General features: G+C 43.6%; 1 protein-coding gene across 1 annotated transcript in view; it reads right to left on the bottom strand.

Moving 5' to 3' along the window:
- Positions 1–468: 468 nt before the first annotated feature.
- Positions 469–19,348, bottom strand: part of LOC147902732 (uncharacterized) — a 78,160-nt gene continuing 59,280 nt past the window's right edge. The window contains exon 3 of the mRNA XM_087373750.1: positions 469–3,648. Coding sequence (XP_087229876.1) covers positions 1,336–3,648 — 2,313 coding nt within the window. The 3' untranslated portion in view covers positions 469–1,335. The remainder of the gene's footprint in view (positions 3,649–19,348) is intronic.

Here is a 19,348-nt window from a genome sequence, read left to right on the forward strand (position 1 = left end):
ACTTGTACATATGTTGCACATAGTGAATATATTTTCCTTTCATTGAAGAAAGTGGCTTTTATGTAGTTTAAAGTTTAACTTTTGCATCTACAATGTCAATTTTGAAATTTTCAAATTTGATTGAAAAGTCTTAATAGCCGATTTACTTTGAGCTATTGAAATATGAGAATGTTGATTAATGCTCTCAAGAATTGTAACCATTTGTGTCAACACGAGATACTTTGGTTGCTAGACCAATGTTTAGGTGGTTATTATAGTGCATTTCTAAATCTATGGTGGTGCCTTGGTGAAGGTATTCGTTGAATTATCTAAAGCAATATACTTATTTCGAATAGTACTTAATGTCAATGTATCCAATAACTTTGATCCTGTGAATTCCAACCAACCAAACATACCCAAAAAAAGGTTTCTGAAGTCTGCAATGAAAATCATACTCATTTCATAGCGAGTATCACAAAGCAAGATCATAAGACAGTTTACATGGATTTGCCCCTTTGTAACACAAATAAAAAGCTGTCCCTCAGAAACAGAAGGGAGAAGAGAAAAGTGGAAAGGGGGGGGGGCCCAATTATAACAAGACCCAGAAGCAAGAGTCTGGACATCCCAACTTTATAGAGTTTAATATGTACATAGCAAAATGCTGCTCAAAACTCCATATGCTAAAAGATTCCTGGCTCTCCTTGTACAAAAGTGGAGCTATTTCCTGTGTGTGAACATGTTGGAAACCGTTGCTCGACGATCACATTTCAAAGACATACTGCACCAACTCTGAAAGGTCCAGTGACATCTCCCATGTGCAGACTTTGTCATATTTACAATCAGCAAATGTTCCTCTTGTGTAAGAGGTACCATGATCCAGCATGTCAGGAAACGTTTCCAGGCATAGACAGGAGAATTCAATGCAAGTCACTGGTTGCATCATACTCAAGAGAAACTGTTCATCATCAAGCTTTGCCAATACATAATTGACCTGAATTGAGACGACAAGATGGGATAGCTTTGTTTTTCTAAGTAAGCTCAGCACTCTAGGATCGTTTCCAACTTTATGACCTCTCCTTTCAGTCACAAGCTCGAGCAGAACCAGATGCTTTCATCACATCTGCAGGAAGGCCAGCTCCAAAAGCCTCTTTGAAGATAACTGCTAGACTGATCCTATCATTCAATAATACTGGACCAATCCAGGAATATAAATAGAAACAGGAGGACTTTGTTGTGATATAACTTGCTTGTCTCAGCAAGTACTTTGTTGAGATCCATATTCCTACTTTAGATCAGCTGACTACAAAGTATTGTTTAACTCTCTCCATGAAGACATTAAATAATCTGAACGAAATCCTAAGAACCCCGGCGAGGCACATATAATTCACGCTTGCTCCGCTTTTGCTTCATATCTCTGTAAGCATGAAGCACAACCTCTGTACATTCATCATTCCTGTTACTACCCAATTCTTTGCTATCATCCAGCACACTTGACAGAGGTGCTTGATGTGAAGCCTGCACAGAGTCATTGGCACCAAATTCAAAACTTCTAATTGTGCCAATATTAAATGTTTTACTTGGAATAATATCAGGAAAAGCTCTGAGCACACCCCTGCCATCGAAAGCTTTAGGAGGAGGTCCCAATATGGACGCTCCAGAGATGTTCTGAGGACCTAACCTTTCCCACACACTTCTTCGTGCAGGGGTTCCATTAGAAGAGTGTCCAAGCGAGTTTTGCACTACCTCAGCAGTTGCCTTATGATTCTGCTTTCCATCAAGATCACTAAAGCCATGTTTTTGTAATCCCCCACCTTTAATTGATTCTTTCAATGCCAGCTTTTCTGCACTAAGGAAATCAGAACTGCCGGCACTACTGTATTTGTAACTGTGAGCCCTCAACTGTGGGCCTTCCAAACCTCCATCGCTTCCCACTTCCATTTTCATCTGCAAATAATCATAAGCATCAGGTGAGTCATCGACGATATCACCCCACTTTCCTAACAGGCGAGTGGTTCGGAGCACACTTCCCTCAACAGACAATGGACTTAATTGAGGCTGTACATTCTGTGTAGAGCCCTTCCTTGTATTCTCAGATCTGGATGCTTTGTCAGACTCTATGTTCTCCTGAAAATTCACCTCATTCTTTTCACACCCCTGAATCTTCCTCACAGCTTTTGCTTCAAGCTCTGCTTTTGAAGTACCTGAGGCGAGTTGCGCATGAAAACTGAGCTTGGAATTTGACGGGTTACTGAAAGGTGACTTCAAGTCTTTGACTCGATTCTTAGTTTTTGATTCCCTCTTGTCTCTGAAACTATCGGGAGGAGCAGTAGCCACTTTTCCCTTCCCATTCATGTTATTCTGAATCTTCTCTGCAGACAAAGCATTGCTGTGATAAATTTGAGTCGTCATATGCTGGTTTATAAATTGATGATCTCCAACATCAATAGACCTCTCTTTCCTGTCAGAATTTCTCCAAGGGCGTTCAGGAGTGGTAGCTTTTGGACCACTAGCAGTTTTAGAAGTTTGTAAAGAAGAGAACTGTATGGGATGTTCCTTAGCATGCCTTGACTTAGCACTGCGGGTGCTATTGATACTCCCATCAGTAGTACTCCTAAAATGGACAGGTGAAAATGACGCCTCCTGTAACGATGAATGAGATTTTTTCATCACAAGTGGAATACTGGCCTGTTCAGAAAAGCCGTGCTTCCCTTCATAGCGGCTCCGAGGCACCTTATCAAATGTCACCTGAAAATGAACAGGAGGTGATACAGCATCACTTTTCATAGTAGATTGTGAAAGTAGACCTCTTTCTGTTTGTTGAGAAAACTTCCCTTTTTCACTGGAATTCATTGCAGCAGATGTGACCTTCCCTTTGCCGTCGGGTAGCAATGTCCCAAGTAAGGAGGCAGGAGCCTCAGAATTCTGGTTTGTCACATGAATGTCCAGAGATTTCTCTAATCCTCTATCGAAAGAAGTCAAAATCTTCAGCTCACGCTGCTTTCGTTGTCTGACTGGGTCTGTCACCTTTGAAAACGCAATGTATCTCTGCTGCTTCTCAGTGTCAAAAGTGACCTTAATGCCCATATTGGCTGTGGGTTGATCAACTTGCGACTCTACATAATGTACATAATGCTCGCCAGAGGTGTTCTTAACAACTGTCAGTTTAGCTTTATCTTTTGCTACATTAGATGAACCCAAAGAAGACACTGCCATAGAAGAACCGGGAGACCCTGAAACTGAACCCATGGAGCTATCAGGTGATTGTCTGACAACAAAGCTGGGACATTCATTATAGGAGCTATTAGACTCTCCAATGTTTTGCTCATCCAAGCCAGCAGCGAAAGAGTCCCGTGCACTAGGCGGTCTGTAAATGGGCATGAATCTATGATGTTTGCTTCGACCAAATTTTCCTTCCTGTCCTACTGATGAGTTCTCTGCTTCCGAAAAAAATGGTTGACCCTGCCCTTTCCCATCATGGATATGCTCTCTGACCTGTGTTGAGCCATCCTTAGCTTGAGCAGGTGGAACTTTCCTGGTTTCTGTGTCATGTTTCTGATGTAAATCCTTCACGTATTCATCAGACCCACGGTTACTCAATCTTCTATGTAAAAGATGCTTTCCCAGATTTGTCCTGAGATGCTTTCTCCTAACAGGGCTGTTTTTCTTTTCCTGACATCAATAGCACCACCACGACATCATCTCAACATCATATATTTCATTAACTAAGGGGAGAGTCCTTCATCACCAATATACTCTGTACATATGCATATACTAAATCCACACATTTGAAATACACGGGCAAAGTTTGACAACAAAAGAGTAGTCCTGAAATTACTTGGCAGATGAATGTGGAATGGACAGTGTGGAGTATTACAACTGAATGGACAGTAAAGGCGAGACAGAAAAGAAGGAAAAAGAAGAGGGGGGAGAAGAAGAGCGCGAAAGGGATTAAGAACACCAATGTACTCTTACATACTCATGCATAAGAATACACGAGGTGGTTGTTTGTGGAAAGCTACCAAAGTAAAAGGTAGAATAGTCAGTAAAACTTACATAACTTCTACCTTTTTTAATTGCCATCTTTTCTTTAGTAAGTATTGCATTTACGCAGGAGATCACTTGATCTTGCAGAACCAGATAGCAGATTATGCTTGAACACATGTGACCCTTGCTTCGTCTACAAAGATTTGAGAACATAACCTAGAGGTACAGTGCTATTATCTATCATCCAGCTACCTGACAGGAACACACTTGGTGTAAGGCTAACATGTCACCACCCAACCATAGATCCACCCCCACGCTACAGATCAAGCAAAAGCCCAGACCAGTGAACTCCCAGGTAAGACTACACATCCCATACCATGTAATATGAAGGACTGGGTGTACCCTTGATAGACTGACCTGTTCGCATCACTCAAGAACCATTGTAGATATTCAAGTAAACTATGGCCCTAAAAGGAGTTCGAGGTGGCCGCTTCTGACTGCAACATATTGCTCTCCCATATCCTATCTATGCCCTCCCATGCAAACTGCAACATATCTTATTATGCTCTCCCATGCAAACTGCAACATATTCTATTGCTGTGGCAACCAATCAGTAGCAGTGCCAACCTTGACATCCTGCAAGCCAACTTCCCATAGGGCTGTGGGCTAGAATCCATACATCAGCATGAATGGAGTGATTCGGGTGGCTGAATGCTTAGCACTATCGTAAGAAAACTCCAATTGGCAGACACAGCACCACACTGAAAGGCTATGTAGGAGATCACCAGTGCAGCCAGAATCCTTGACTTGGAAACGGAACTCTATAACCTGAGGATGGATGAGGGGATTAACTGTCAAAAGACGGATTCAGCGTGGATTGCTAGGCTTTTGCTTGGGATGCTCCCCAAGAGCTATAAAGGATTTGTAATCACCATGGTTCCATAACAATGGTCGGCACTGGTTTCTTTCGAGGACCTAGTGTCTCTGCTTCTACAAGAAGAAGAAGAAGAAGAATATATTATCGTCCTCTGAAGACCAAAACCGGCCTATGGGACCTGGGCAATACAATATCACAAGTACATGAAAGCTCCTCCCGAAGATGGGAGGGTGGAAAGAGAAACCACCTTCTAGGATTCAGGTGGATTCCTATGCTTGAAGAGCTTATACACAAATGTTCCTAAAGCTGAAGGTGACCCTTTATGCAGCAAATCAGCCAGTTTGTTATGTCCCTCAAGGAGGTGATTGAACTCTTCCCTAATGTGTGCATAGTGAGGGCATATCATTACCATGTGTTCTTCTGTTTCAACCATACCTTGATCACATAGTTGGCATATTCTACTCTCCCTTGGCATCTTTTTCCATCCCCCTGTTTCTATTTGCAGCTGGTGTGATCGGGTGCAAAGTGAGGCTAAAGCCCTCCATTTATGCACTATATAGGTGTACATATGTACTTCTGCGTTGTTGTCTCCCTTCCTGTATAAATTGACCAATATTCGGGGTTGATATATGTGCGATAGTACTCAAATTTATCTTTGTTTTCTGCTGTTTGCCATTTCCTGTGTAGTGCATTCAGCAGGTCTTAATGAAAAGCCTCTTCATCAATCTCCTCTCAAGAGTAGTTTAAATACTCTTCTACTTCCCACTTCTTGAACCATTTTTTTAGGTCCTGTGCCCATCCGGATGTCAAAATCTTGCCCTTGTTTGTCTTTTGAAGCTTCTGACTTTCATTCCATGCTCTCTTTGGTAGCCTTTCATTATCCATGCACTTGACCTTTGTGATGTATCTGAGTACTCTCTTCAGAGCATGTAGCTCTATGGGTATACATCCTGTCTCTACAAGAAAAAGCTCGGGAGAGAAAGTACAACAAATCCAACGACAAGGCCTTTGTTGCGCAAGGGCACAGGCAAGGGCAAGCCCGACAACTAAAAGAGGAATAACAAACCTGATGATGAGGACTCTTCAACTAAAAGAGGAATAATAACCTGATGATGAGGACTATTCATAGACTTAGACTTAGACTTAGACTTAGACTTAGTCTATTGTAGACTAGGAAATAGTACACTTATCTCCAACACCCTCCTTAAGTGGACACTAGGAGTAAGACAGAAAGACAAGACTAGAAGACAGACATAAAGACTCATAGACTGAGAGACAAGATAGAAGACATGACAGACAAAAGATCCTGAGACACCCCTCCTCAAGTGATATCCTCGTATGGGTCCACAAGGGTAGGGACAAGATGGATCTAAAACACAGTCAGATTGATAGACAAATAGACAAACAGACAAGACTAGATAGACAGAAGACTGATTGTAGACAAATAGAAAGACCAAGACACTAGAACCCCTTGACCTACATCATTGGTGGTCAAGGTGGTAGACAAGACATAGAAATAATCAGAAAGCCCACTTCTCATCATGTGAGGAAGGAACAGCAGGATCAGCTGATACAGATGTTGCAGCAACATGGGCTGAGGTAGATGCAGGAGCTGATGTAGAGGTTTTGGAGTAGCAGTCCCTCTCCCGGTGATTATCACGGCCACAAATGGTGCATGGATGAGCCTTGAAACAGTCCTTCTCCACATGATTAGTTTTGCCACAATGGGTGCAACGCTTTCTTACCTTAGAACTTCCTTTCTTTGCTAAAAATGCACTGTCAGTTACCTTTCGTTGTTGAGTTCTTTCTTCCTCTTCGAGAGCATTGATGATACCCTCAAGAGAAGGATTATTATGATACTTGAAGGTAGTGACAAGAGTAGCATAGGAGTCAGGTAAGCTTTTGAGAAGCATAGCAATAGCAATATCTTCGGAGATGGGAGACTTGACTGACGCAAGCTGAACCATAAGACCGCGAAGATAATTGACATGAGAGGCTATAGTAGCTCCTTCTTGCATATGTAGATCAAAGAATGAGATCATAAGTGCAATCTTAGAGTTTTTAGATCGGGCTCCAAAAAGAGTATCCAAAGTGATCCATGCTTGAGGAGCAGACTGTATGTCGGAGATGTGATGAATGTAATCATCTCCAAGGCCGAGCAATATGATAGCATAGGCTTTGTCGTTCTTGGCAGCGACAACTTGCTCAGATGGACCTTCGGGAGCATCACGGTGAACAATGTCCCAAAGGCCTTCTTTCATAAGATGGCACTTGATTTTGATCTGCCAAGTATGAAAGTTGGACCCATTGAATTTGTCGATAGATATGAGAGAATGAGAGGAAGATGCCATGTGGGAAGGTCTTACCTCTTGCTAGGATGCAAGGGTAGTGTCTATTCCCTTACAATATTGCAGAAATAAATGAGAGGAAGAAATCCCAGAAGCCGGTTCTCTCACCACTTTGTTAGGGCCATAGCATATGACAGCCCATCGAAGCAGGAGGAACCAGCAAAAAAGGAGAGACTGTTCAGCAAACTGAAAGAGGCAAAGCTTAGTACCTTAATCCCGGGCAGAGGTAGAAGTGCAAAAGAATGCAGATCTCCGTGAAGATGGAGCTGGAGAAGTCGGAGAAGTCGGCCTGTGCAGGTACAGATTCCGTACGGGCGAGCAGAGTACGGGCGTCGTACGGACGGCGGAGTACGGACGACGTACGGCGGCGTACGGACAGAAGAGTACGGATGATGTACGAAATTCGGGCGACGCTGTACGGATAGCATGGGTGGGTGCTAGACTGCGCAGATCTGTCGGTGACAGCAGGTTGCGCAGATCTGGCGTGACAGCAGATCTGGCGCTCAGATCTGTGGCTGAGCTGCGCAGATCTGGCGCAGAGATTTGGAGCAGGAATACATGCAGCAGAGTCGCACAGATCTGGAGCACAATGGCGGGGCAGAAAGAGGGGCAGATCTGCAGCAGGGGAGAGAAGAGGCAGATCTGAGCGGGGGGGCAGATCTGTATCTGAGGACAGACTTGAGAAGAGAGAAGAGGGAGAAGAGGGATCAACCTAGCTCTGATACCATGTTGGAATATGGAAGTAAGAACTAGAACTAGAAACTGGAAATGAAATAACAAGACTGAAAGACTAGAAATACCTTGAGAAGAGTGTAGACAAGACACAAGCTAGACTGATAGTTTACAATGATGTGACCCATTGAATATATGGGCCAAAGTATAAGACATAAAGCAAGAGTGCTTATGGGATAACTGTAGAAGTGCCACATGGCACATACTCAAGACATAAAGACGAGACTTAGACTTAGACTATTGTAGAATAGGAAATAGTACACTTAGTGTGCACTTATCTCCAACGAAATCTTTGGGTATTGCGTGTGTCGGAACTCTACCTTGGAGTTTCATCTGTGCGATAATCATTTTATGCAGAGAATTATCTGTGTAGTTATCTCGACTTGTGTGGTTGATCATATCAACTCTGTGTGATTTGCTCTTTATCGTTTGGTGTGGTGTAAGCCTTCATGGCTGTGAGAATAGGTATATTTGATTGTAAACCTCCACAACAAGCCCGGTAGGGATGCGTGGAGGTACCTAGGTCTTTCTAAGTCGTCGTTATAATCAATTTTATTAAGCTTGAAATCCGTCTCTGATCTTTGGTCGTGGGCTTCCTCCTATGATTACAATTTGCTTTTAAATAGCAACATCCCTATCCACATGGCATCTCTAAAACCCTGCCGGTACACCTTTACGATGTCGTCCTCATTTGGGGGCTCATAGGTTGGAAGGTGACATTGATAACCCCAACAGCCCCTCTCACCAACCCACAGTGGGCCATATTGCCACAACAGCCAATCACCACCTTCGTTGCCACCACCAATCTCCAATCATGTGATGACTAGTGACTGCCTCTCGAGCTCTAGCTTGCCTCCATGCTAAGGCTAGGAGTCACAACAGCCGACTCTCATGGGAGAGCTCTAGAACCGACGGGAATACCAAAGGCCAGAAAGCATAGGCACACAAATATGCATGAGCCACGTCCTCATTTGCATGCTCTAATGCCACATGTTGCATGCCATCACCTACAAGGTTTACACAAACTACTCTAACAATCCCCCTCGTAAACCAAGTAGGGGATAACACTGCAAGCAAAAAGTTGTAAACTACTATCAAGCCAAAACTGTAAGCCAAAATCGAATTATAATGTTGCGAGCTAGAAGGCATAATCACCATCGGGATAATCGTCTTCTTCCAAATTGATCACAGGGATACTCTCTTCACGTACCAAACCTGCTACTTCATCTACACCGTTGTCTTCAAGTAGACAAACCTTCGAACTACTGCCATGCTTATCATCATAGGCCTTCTTGTAGCAATGCTTCTCCTCGTGTCCTTTCCCACAATATTTGCAAGTAATCATTGGCCTCTTACCATTGCTCTTTTTGTCTTTAGCTGCAAAAGCTTGCTCACTATTTCCAATTGTATATATTTCTGCTCGTCTTTCTTCACTCAATAGAATTGAAAATCACCTCTTGAAAGGTTAATGCATTCGAATTTAGATGAAGTATTGTAAATAATTAAGCATACCTGGGAGGGAGACTGGTAAGTAGTATTGCTTTTGCATCATCATCATCGATTTGAACTGAAAGATCCTATAACTGCTTCATGATAGATTACATTTTATTGAGGTGAGCTGCTAGTAAATCCCCATCTCCCATCTGCAAGCCAAATAATTCTTGTTTCAGCATGATCTTCAATTCTTCACTTTGAACCCAAAAAGTGTTTCTAACAAGGTCCAGTTCTCATGTGCAGTTTTTGCAACGTGAACATGATGGAAGTATTCTAGTCCAAGAGCTCTCCCATCAGTCCAAGAGCCTTTTCATATTTGGCATCCCATGCCTGCATCTTTTCGAGACCTTGGTTATTAGCTGGCTTCTTTTCGTAGCCAGACCATAGGCCCTTCTCCATGAACAGTAGTCGTACAAACAATTGCCAGGATGGAAAACTCTGACTGTTGAACCTCACGACTGATGTGTCAAGGAGCCCTCTAGTTGCCTTTGTTGATGAGTCCATCATTTACCTAAGTAACAACTGCCCACACAAACTAGCAAGGATGTCTAGAGCAAAAGTTTTCCTCCTACGTACACTCCTAGGTCTCCTGAGAGCACTAGGAACCTTGAAAATATCAAATCGTGGTGACCTCCTTCGTGTTCTTCTCTGTATATTGACTTCTTGAGCTCTCAAATGCATGAGCTTTCACCTTCTTGGCTAGACGACTTCTCTCTCGACCAAGATCTCACAGGCTCTCAGAAAGGTTGCTATGATACCAATTGTTGGTATTTAAAAGAAAATTGTAATCATAGGAGGAAATTCATAACCAAAGATCAAGAGATGGATTTCAAACTCCACAAAATATTGATTAAGACGACGACTCAAAAAGACCTAGGTACCTCCACGCATCCCTACCGTGCTTGTTGTGGAGGTTTACAATTAAATATACCTATCCTCACAACCACGAAGGCTTACACCACACCAAACGATAAAGAGCGGCTCACACAGTGTCGATATGATCGACCACACAAGACGAGATTACCACACAAATAATTCTCTGACAAACCGCAAATGCTGGATAGAAGGACAATGACTCTTACTGCAAGGCTACTAAGGACTAAATGCCAATGTAGAGGCTATAGCAAATGCTGATGTAGATGTTGTAACCTATGCTGGGGTAGATCCAAACTATGGAAGGCCTTCTGTAGCTGAATTGGCGCCTTCCAAGAACTGCTCTGAACTGAGGCCAGACTACAACTGTATGCTGAACTGATGCTGGCTTTGGTATGCTGGACTGTTGTGTAGTGCTGAGGCTAAATGCTGGGACTTGCTGCTGAAGCTGAGGGCCTGATGGTCTGGAATGGATCCTAGAATGCATGCCCCACAATGGAGGGCTAAGGCCCTTAAATAGGCTCTAAAGGAAGACTCAACACAGACAATCGACCCTAGGCGGCTGGTTGACCAGGTCAAAAGTCAACGTGTTGACCTTGTTTTACTGAAAAGCCAAAGCTGTGTTTTGTAGGCCATCTTCTGATGGTTCTAGTGATGCCCTATAGGCCATGGTATGTGCCTTGTAGGCATAAGTGTAGGCACTTATGGTGTAAGTGCCTTTTAGGCCACATAGGACACTTAGTCCTATGTGACACCTAGGACACTTAGTCCTAGGTCTAGGTACAAGTACTTTGTATTTGTGTGTTTTTTATCGATCTAAGACTTCAACGTGACGGCTGTTCTACTTCGACTTCTTCGTACCTGCACTCTCTCTTCTCACATACCTTCAGTGGTATCAGAGCCCAGCTTTGCTTCCTGTGCCCCTTGTCCGTACTGCCCCGTACAAAAGTACGGACGTCCGTACAACCACGTACAGATATCATACCGTACCTGCGCGTTGCCGTACTGCATCGCGCGTCGCCGTACATCTGCATCGTCGTACTGCATCGCGCATCGCCGTACATCTGCATCGTCGTACTACATCGACGTACCTGTGCGTCGTCGTACATCTGCATCGCCGTACATCTGCGTCGTCATACCTGCACGTGGGAGTCTCCGTACAACTTCAGCACTACAGATTCTCGTACAACGTACGGCCGTACAACCGTACACCGTACAGCCGTACATTCGTACTTGAGCTCATCGTACATCTGTACTTGAGCTGACCGTACAGCCGTACACTGTACTTGAGCTGTCCGTACAGCTGGTACTTCTCTCGAGACTGCCGCACAGGTGTTGCACGTGTGAAGTCTCTTGCAGGACTTTGGCAAAATTTGGGGCTTTCAATACCTTCAGGAGAGATTCGGGATTTGGTCTGCAATTTCTTTTTTATTGCAGTACATTGAGTCACATTTGTAGGATATTGAGTCATTTTACAGAACAATGAGTCACTTTTACAGGACATTGAGTCAGATTGCAATAAATTGGGTCACATTTGCAAAATCTCAGCAAAATTTGGGGCTTTTCTACATTTGCCCTCTTTTTGGCCTATTTGCCCTCAATAAATTTGGGGCTTTTGCCAGATTTGCTATCTTTGCAGTGAACATTGCCTGCCACAGTCACATTTCGGCCAGATCTGCATTTGCCCTTTAATTTGGGTTAGAAATTTACAGATATTTGCTGTCATTTTTTAGACAGCCAACTTTTTGCAGTGATAGCCTTGAGGCTTTTGGGTTGTCAAGTCTTTTTCAGTGTATCACATTTGCTATGGCTGGGAACAATCAAGATTTATTTGGAGTTCTTCGTGAAGATGATAAGTTGGATGGCACCAACTATCCGATGTGGTCTTATCTCATGAAACATATTCTTGTTGCAAAGCATTTGTGGAATATTGTTTCTGGGGCTGATCAGAGGCCAACCAATGCTACAGTGGTTGCCTCTACTGCTGGTCCTTCTGCAGGAGGTACTCCTCCTGATGCCTCTTCCTCTAGCACTCCTGCTGCTGCTCTTCCAACTCAAGAACAGTCAAGATGGGATGCAAGAGATGCAAATGCACATTCATGCATTGCTTTATCATGCAAGAGAACCATTATTCCACACATCCGGTCTTGCACGACAGCAAAGGATGCTTGGGATAAATTGGCTTCTCTCTATCAGATTCGCAATGAAGCTCGTGTTGCATATTTGAGAAGGCAATTACAGGAAGTCAATATCAATGAAGGTGAGTCAATGGATGCATACTTGACAAAGGTCAAGGACCTCATGGAACAGCTTGCCAACATTGATGAGGTGGTGCCAAATTCACAGCTTGTCAGTACCACATTGAATGGAGTGCTAGATACATATCAAGGGTAATCCAGACCACTATTCCTTTGATCAGCTAGTTACTTTGCTTTTGCAGGAAGAGCAAAGTAGAGCTAACAGACAAGTCATTATTCCTGATCATGCATTTGCTTCACAGCAGACAGGAAGAGGCAAGGCTTCCAAGCCTATGGGCAAGCCAAAATCTGCGCATAGCAGCTGCAATTCCTCTGCGCATAGCAGCTGCAATTCCTCCCATGCATCTAAAAATACAGCAGATAAGGCAAAGAAGAGAAGATGCAACTATTGTCGTAACCCTGGACATGACATTTTAGAATGCAGGAAGCGCATTGCTTCAGAGAAAAAGAAAGCAGGATTGACAGTTAATGCCTCATATGCTATTGAATCCCATGAGCCAGCAGATGCTTCACATGCACATGCTCTTCAGCATGATTAGGCATGGGCTGTCCATTGCTCATTTGATCCCTCCAAAGCTGATGCACTCTTTACTGCTAATGATGCTCGGTCCTGGTACTTTGATAGTGGTGCTTTCAAGCATGTCACATCTTGTAGACAGTTGTTTCATTCTCTAGCTGATGCACCTCGAGGGGGGACTGTTACATGTGCTAATAATGCTTCATATGCTGTAAAAGGAGTTGGAGATGTGCAGCTCACATCCATTTCCAGCCATCCTGTCACTCTGACAAATGTTCTTTTTGTGCCTGGCATTGAAGTCAACTTGATTTCCATTTCAACAATTGCTACTTCAAGTTTCAGAGTAATTTTTGATGGCTACAAATGCCTAGTATATGATCTTCATGATGACAATGCCATAGTTTTCACTGGCACTTTGCAAGAAGGGCTTTATCACCTTGATAATCATCCAGCTGCACTTTCGATTGAAGCATTGGCTATTTCAGATTCACAACTTGCTGAAACTCATCTTTGGCATGAAAGAATGGGCCATCTCAATTATAGAGCTCTTGCAAAGCTAAATACACAGCAGATGGCAAATGATGTACCTCAGACTCACAGTTTCAAAACATGTGTGTGAGGGTTGTCTTTTGGGTAAAATGCATCGATTTCCTTTTCAAAAGAATTGTCCAAAACTCTCACAAAGGAAATTGCAGCTAGTACACAGTGTGTACAAGTATTTCATGACTCTCATTGATGATTTCACAAGGTATTGCTCGGTATATCCTTTAAAGGCCAAATCTGAAGTTTTCTTATGCTTTCAAAGATGGCTGAATATGGTTGAGAATGAATCACGAAACAAGCTTGTCACCCTCAACACAAATAGGGGGGGTGAGTATATGTCTAAGGAGTTTGATGCATTTTTGTCCTCACGGGGCATTATTCACTCATGCACTACTCCTTACACTCCTCAGCAGAATCCTGTTTCTGAAAGGAAAAACAGGTCCACAATGGAGATGGCCAGATGCATGCTTAAGGCCAAGTCTTTGCCCAATAAATTTTGGCTTGATGCAATAATGTGTGCCAACTATGTGCTGAATAGATCACCTACACGGGCATTGAAGACTATTACACCTTATGAAGCATGGAAAGGCAAGAAGCCTTCACTTTCACATATGAGAGTTTTTGGGTCTCTTGCATATGTTCATGTACCATCTCAGCTGAGACATAAGCTCGATGACAAGGCAATCAAAAGCATATTCATTGGTTACAGCCAGGAGAGCAGAGGGTATAGGTTATATCAACCAAATACTGGGAAGATTATTGTCAGTAGAGATGTGATCTTTGCTGAACATTCAGCTTCTCCTCTTGTGGACTGCAAAGCAAAGCCAGATGTTGACATGTTTGATGCCTTTGAATCTTGGTTACCTTTGCCATCATCAGAAGAGGATTTTGAGCAGCAACATGAGCCTCCTACAGGCCCTCCACTAAGCAATAATCAGCCTCAACCTCATGATGATTTGCAGGTTTCTCTTCCGGCACAAAATGATCCCACTACTCATGATGCAGTCATTGAAGAAAGAGCTGTCAATAGACAGCAAAGACAAGTTCCCAGATGGCTTCTTGATACATTGAGGGACAGCAAACAAGATCAGCCTTTTGCTGCCCGGACAAGATCAGGGACTAGACAGCATGGTCACTTTCTTAAGTTTGCCCTCCTTGCTACAGCTTGCAATGAAGAGCCTTTGTGTCATAAAGATGCTTTTGTCAGCAAAGAGTGGATGGATGCAATGAAAGCTGAGTTACAATCTATTGCCAAAAATGACACTTGGGAATTAGTAGATCTCCCACCTGGCAAGCATGCCATTGGAACACGGTGGGTCTACAAATTAAAAAGGAAATCTGATGGCAGCATAGATCGATACAAAGCCCGTCTTGTTGCAAAAGGGTATGCCCAAATACAAGGCATTGCCTTTGAGGAGACATTTGCTCCCACATCCAGGATTACTACCATTCGATGTGTCATTGCCATTGCAGCCCATTATCATTGGCAAGTGCACCAACTTGACATCAAAACCGCTTTTCTTCATGGGGATCTGCAGGAAGAAGTCTATGTCACACAACCTCTTGGCTTTGAGGCTGTTAATTCTGAAAATAAGGTATGCCGGCTTACAAAAGCCCTTTATGGTTTGAAGCAGGCACCCAGAGCATGGTATGCCAAAATTCATGCACACTTACTATCCCTTGGTTTTCAGAATAGTCCCACAGAACCCACTCTTTATGTCCATGGGAGTGGATCTGATTTTTTAGTGCTGATTTTATATGTGGATGATATGCTCATCACGTGTAAACTACTCGGTGCTTTCTATCAATTCAAACAACGGATTTTGCAGAGGCATTTGAATGAGATGATTGCGAGTTGCCAAACACATATACTTGAACTTAAGAGTTTGCAATTAAGCTGGAATTAAGACTTATACAGCTTAAACACAAAGTGACATCATTGGAGAATGCAATATGATTGAGGGGCCAAGACGGGGCCCCCCCCTTATCCAGGCTCACTTTATTCTTGAAAATGGAGATACAAGACCAAGGTGCAATGCACCTTCCAAACTGATGAACTCAGTGAAAACCTAGGACCTAGATACAAGACTCAAGAGCATATGTACAAGGTAGACAACAAAAAGGAGGACTCCAAGCTCAGGTTTCAGCTCTTGGCTTGCCCAATCCACAAGGAAGAAGCCTGCAACAATCACCACTTACATCCAACATTAGAGACAAACACTAGTTTCTAGAAAGATAGTAGAAACAACATGAAATAGTGCTGTAAATGAGATAAACTTGACAGTACAGGCTCCCTTCGTGACTTGGCCCTTTTGTAGATGAAGTCCTTGATGCCTCTGAAGCTACCTTGGGTGAGGAGAGTGTGGAAATGGGGCTGGAATGAGAACAGCTTAGAAAAACAGCCTGTAGGCTAGAGAGAGAAAGCTTTTATGGAGTGATAGCTGTAGAGAGAGAGTGCCTATGCTGATCCCAAGGGAGGAGATGTAAGAGAGGAGCTGCTGCTGTTCCAGAGGTGCACAGAAAGGCAGATTTCTGCAAGGGAAATGGGCTGGAACAGTAGAGAGAGAAATTCTGCAGTAGAGAGAGAAAGACTGCAGCAGGAGAGAGAAAGGGGCTGTGGCTGCTCCAGGCTAGGTGAAGGAGGGAGGATGCTGCTGCTGTTCCAGAAGAGCTGAGAGGGGGCAGATTTCTGGAGAGGAGGGGCTGGAACTGTAGAGAGAGAATGTGCTGTTGTAGAGAGAGAAAGTGCTGCTGAGGTGAGAGAATGGCCTGTGGAGAAGCTGGCTGCACCCAAGGAGCTGGAGAGGTTTTGCTGCATCATCTAAAAGGAGGGAGAAGAAAAGTGACGAAATTTTCATGTGTGGAATGAAGGGGAGAGGCCTTCTTTTATAGGCTCAGCCCCCCTCCTAGGCCTAGAGTGGAAGGTGGACACTTGTCCCAGATTTTTGGTGGGCTGCAGTCCCAAAGAGGACAGCCCACCACTTGCCCTAAATCTACCAGATTTGGGGCCAAACACTTGGCCTGCATGCCCTGCCACTTGCCATGCATGCTGCCACATGTGTGGGACAGGTGGACTGACCTGCCAGCTCAGATTCCATGTGGCAGTCTGCCACGTGTCAGCTGCCACGTCACTCCCAAAAACCCTAAAATTTCAAAGTTGTCAGAATTTAATTCTGATCGCACACACGGGTTCCTAACAGCTTAGACTATCTATTGACGTACTCTAAGGTCATAATTGAGCCATACTGAGCTCATTTGTTTGTCGTCTTATCTTGTATCTCCATTACTCTTGGCATGCTGCCAGGCCCACACCCAAAGCTCAGGGAACATTCTCTTGAATGGTTCCTAGGTCGGTATGCAATCTGTGCATTTGATTGGTCCCATGTTTGGGTACTCAGGTGGGGTGTGGTTTCTAGATGTCCCTCTCAAAGAGAGGCCATCACTCTTGTGGGTCACTAATGCCCATAACCCCAAGCAAGGGGGTCCACCCTCAAATGCTAGACCTAGTCCCCATTGTCCGTCACTGAACAGAAGGAAAACATTTCATTTCTTAATAAGCATACTATTGAAAAACAAAAAGAAATAGTACCAAGCAAGTGGATACATGTTGAAGCAGGATGACATTCCCTCCGTCTTTCATTCGGTTGTCCGCAACTGAAATGCTTCCTCATAAGCATCCAGGATTTCAGGACACTCCTGAAATGTAGCTCTGTCCACCCATTGGGCATCGGTGGATGGGAGCCCTCTGAACTTCAAAAGATACATTTTGCGAGTCGTGCCTCGACGTCCCGTAGTGAAGTTATGCAAAATAATTTGCTCTGGGATCAACAAGATCTCAGTGTCCTCTACTTCAGGTGCATCGTCCAGTGTAGGCTCTTGAGGTGGTTCCCCAATGAAGGGTTTCACCAAGCTTACGTGGAAGACATTGTGGATCTTCCAATGCTCTGGAAGTCTCAATCGGACCGAGACATCATTTATTACCTGCAACACCTGAAAAGGACCATAATATCGAAAGGATAGCTTGAAGTAGATGCGCTTTTTGCCCACTTTGGTTTTTAACCGGGCTTTCTCAAATTTCAATAAGACCCATTGGCCTTCTTTCACTGCAAACGCCCTCCGTCTTTTATTTGCAGCTGCTCTTTGTTTCTCCTGTGCCTTTTGAATGGCTGCTCGAACCGTGGCATAAGCTGAGTCATAATCCTCCACGAATTGATCAGCGGCAAAGATTTTCTCTTTTGTTTGCATGAGTGGAGTTGGTAAAGATCTACCATATACAATTTCGAAAGGAGCTTTTCCAGTGGAGGAATGAATTGTGTTGTTATAAGCAAACTCCACAAGAGGAAGGAATTTCTCCCAAAAGGTTTGCTGGTCATGCACATAAAATTTCAGCAAATCCAAGAGTGTACTATTCGTAACTTCAGTTTGGCCATCCGTTTGAGGATGAAAAGCTGAGGAGAAACTTAGAAGAGTTCCAAGGTTCTCAAACAAAGCCTGCCAGAAGTTACTAGTGAACTTTGAGTCTCTATCTGATACTATAGACTTGGGCATGCCGTGGTGTCTAAAGATGTGTCTAATAAATAAATGGGCAGCTTCAGGTGCCTTGAGATTCTTTCTGCAAGGAATGAAGTTGGCTTGCTTGCTGAATCGATCTACTATCACCCAAATCATGTCATGATTTTGATTGGTCCTAGGAATTCCTGTAATGAAGTCCATGGTGATGTGTTCCCATGGTCTCTCAGGAATGGGTAGGGGCTGAAGTAAACCCTTGGGTTTTCCTCTCTCATACTTAGCTTTTTGACATGCGAGACAAGCTAAAATGTAGGCAGCAGTGTCCTTTTTCATGTTAGGCCAGTAGAAAAATTTATCCATGGCTGAAAAGGTGGCCACAATACCCCTATGACCAGCATAGGGTGGGTTATGGCTTTCCTCCATCACTTTAGATCTAAGCTGCTTTGTGATACATAGTTTGTTCTCCATGAATAAATAGCCATCCCTGATGTGGTAGGCATGATGGGTGCCTCCATCTTTCAAATGTGCCCATGGCTGAGCAAAATCAGCATCTCCCTCATAGAATTCTTTGAGGGCTGTTAGCTCATCATGATAGGGAACTGAAATATGGTGAAGCCGTGGTCTACGAGAAAGGGCATCAGCCACTACATTCTCTTTTCCAGGAGTATATTGTATCTGAAAATGAAATGATTGCAGAAAGGTAGACCATTTCATATGTCTCTCTCTGATCAGAGGTTGAGTTAGAAAATATTTAAGACTTTCATAATCAGTTTTTACAAGAAAATCTATCCCTAAAAGACAATGTTTCCAAAGTTTGAGAGCATGAATTACAGCTAAGAGTTCTTTTTCATAGATATCATAATGAAGTTCAGCATCTCTTAGTCGTCGGCTTTCAAAGGCCACAGCATGACCATCCTGGGTAAGAGAAGCCCCAAGGCAATCGCCACTGGCATCAGCTGCGACTAGGAATGGTTTCCTTAAGTCAGGAATGATAAGTACAGGAGCTGTAGTCAGGGCATGCTTTAGAGCATTAAAAGAGTCCTTTTCTTTTTGGGTCCATCTGAACTTCAGATTTTTCTTAGTGAGATCATGTAGAGGGGCTGCAAGTTCAGCAAAATGCCAAATAAACCTTCGGTAATATGAGCATAGGCCTAGAAAAGATCTTACCTCATGGGCATTCTTCAAGTCAGGCCACTCTACAATTGTCTGTATCTTGGCTGGGTCCATACGGACA

The sequence above is a fragment of the Dipteris shenzhenensis genome, chromosome 4, assembly GCF_047967505.1.
Source record: "Dipteris shenzhenensis isolate YYH24624 ecotype China chromosome 4, Dip_SZ_1.0, whole genome shotgun sequence".
Taxonomy (NCBI): Eukaryota; Viridiplantae; Streptophyta; class Polypodiopsida; order Gleicheniales; family Dipteridaceae; genus Dipteris; species Dipteris shenzhenensis.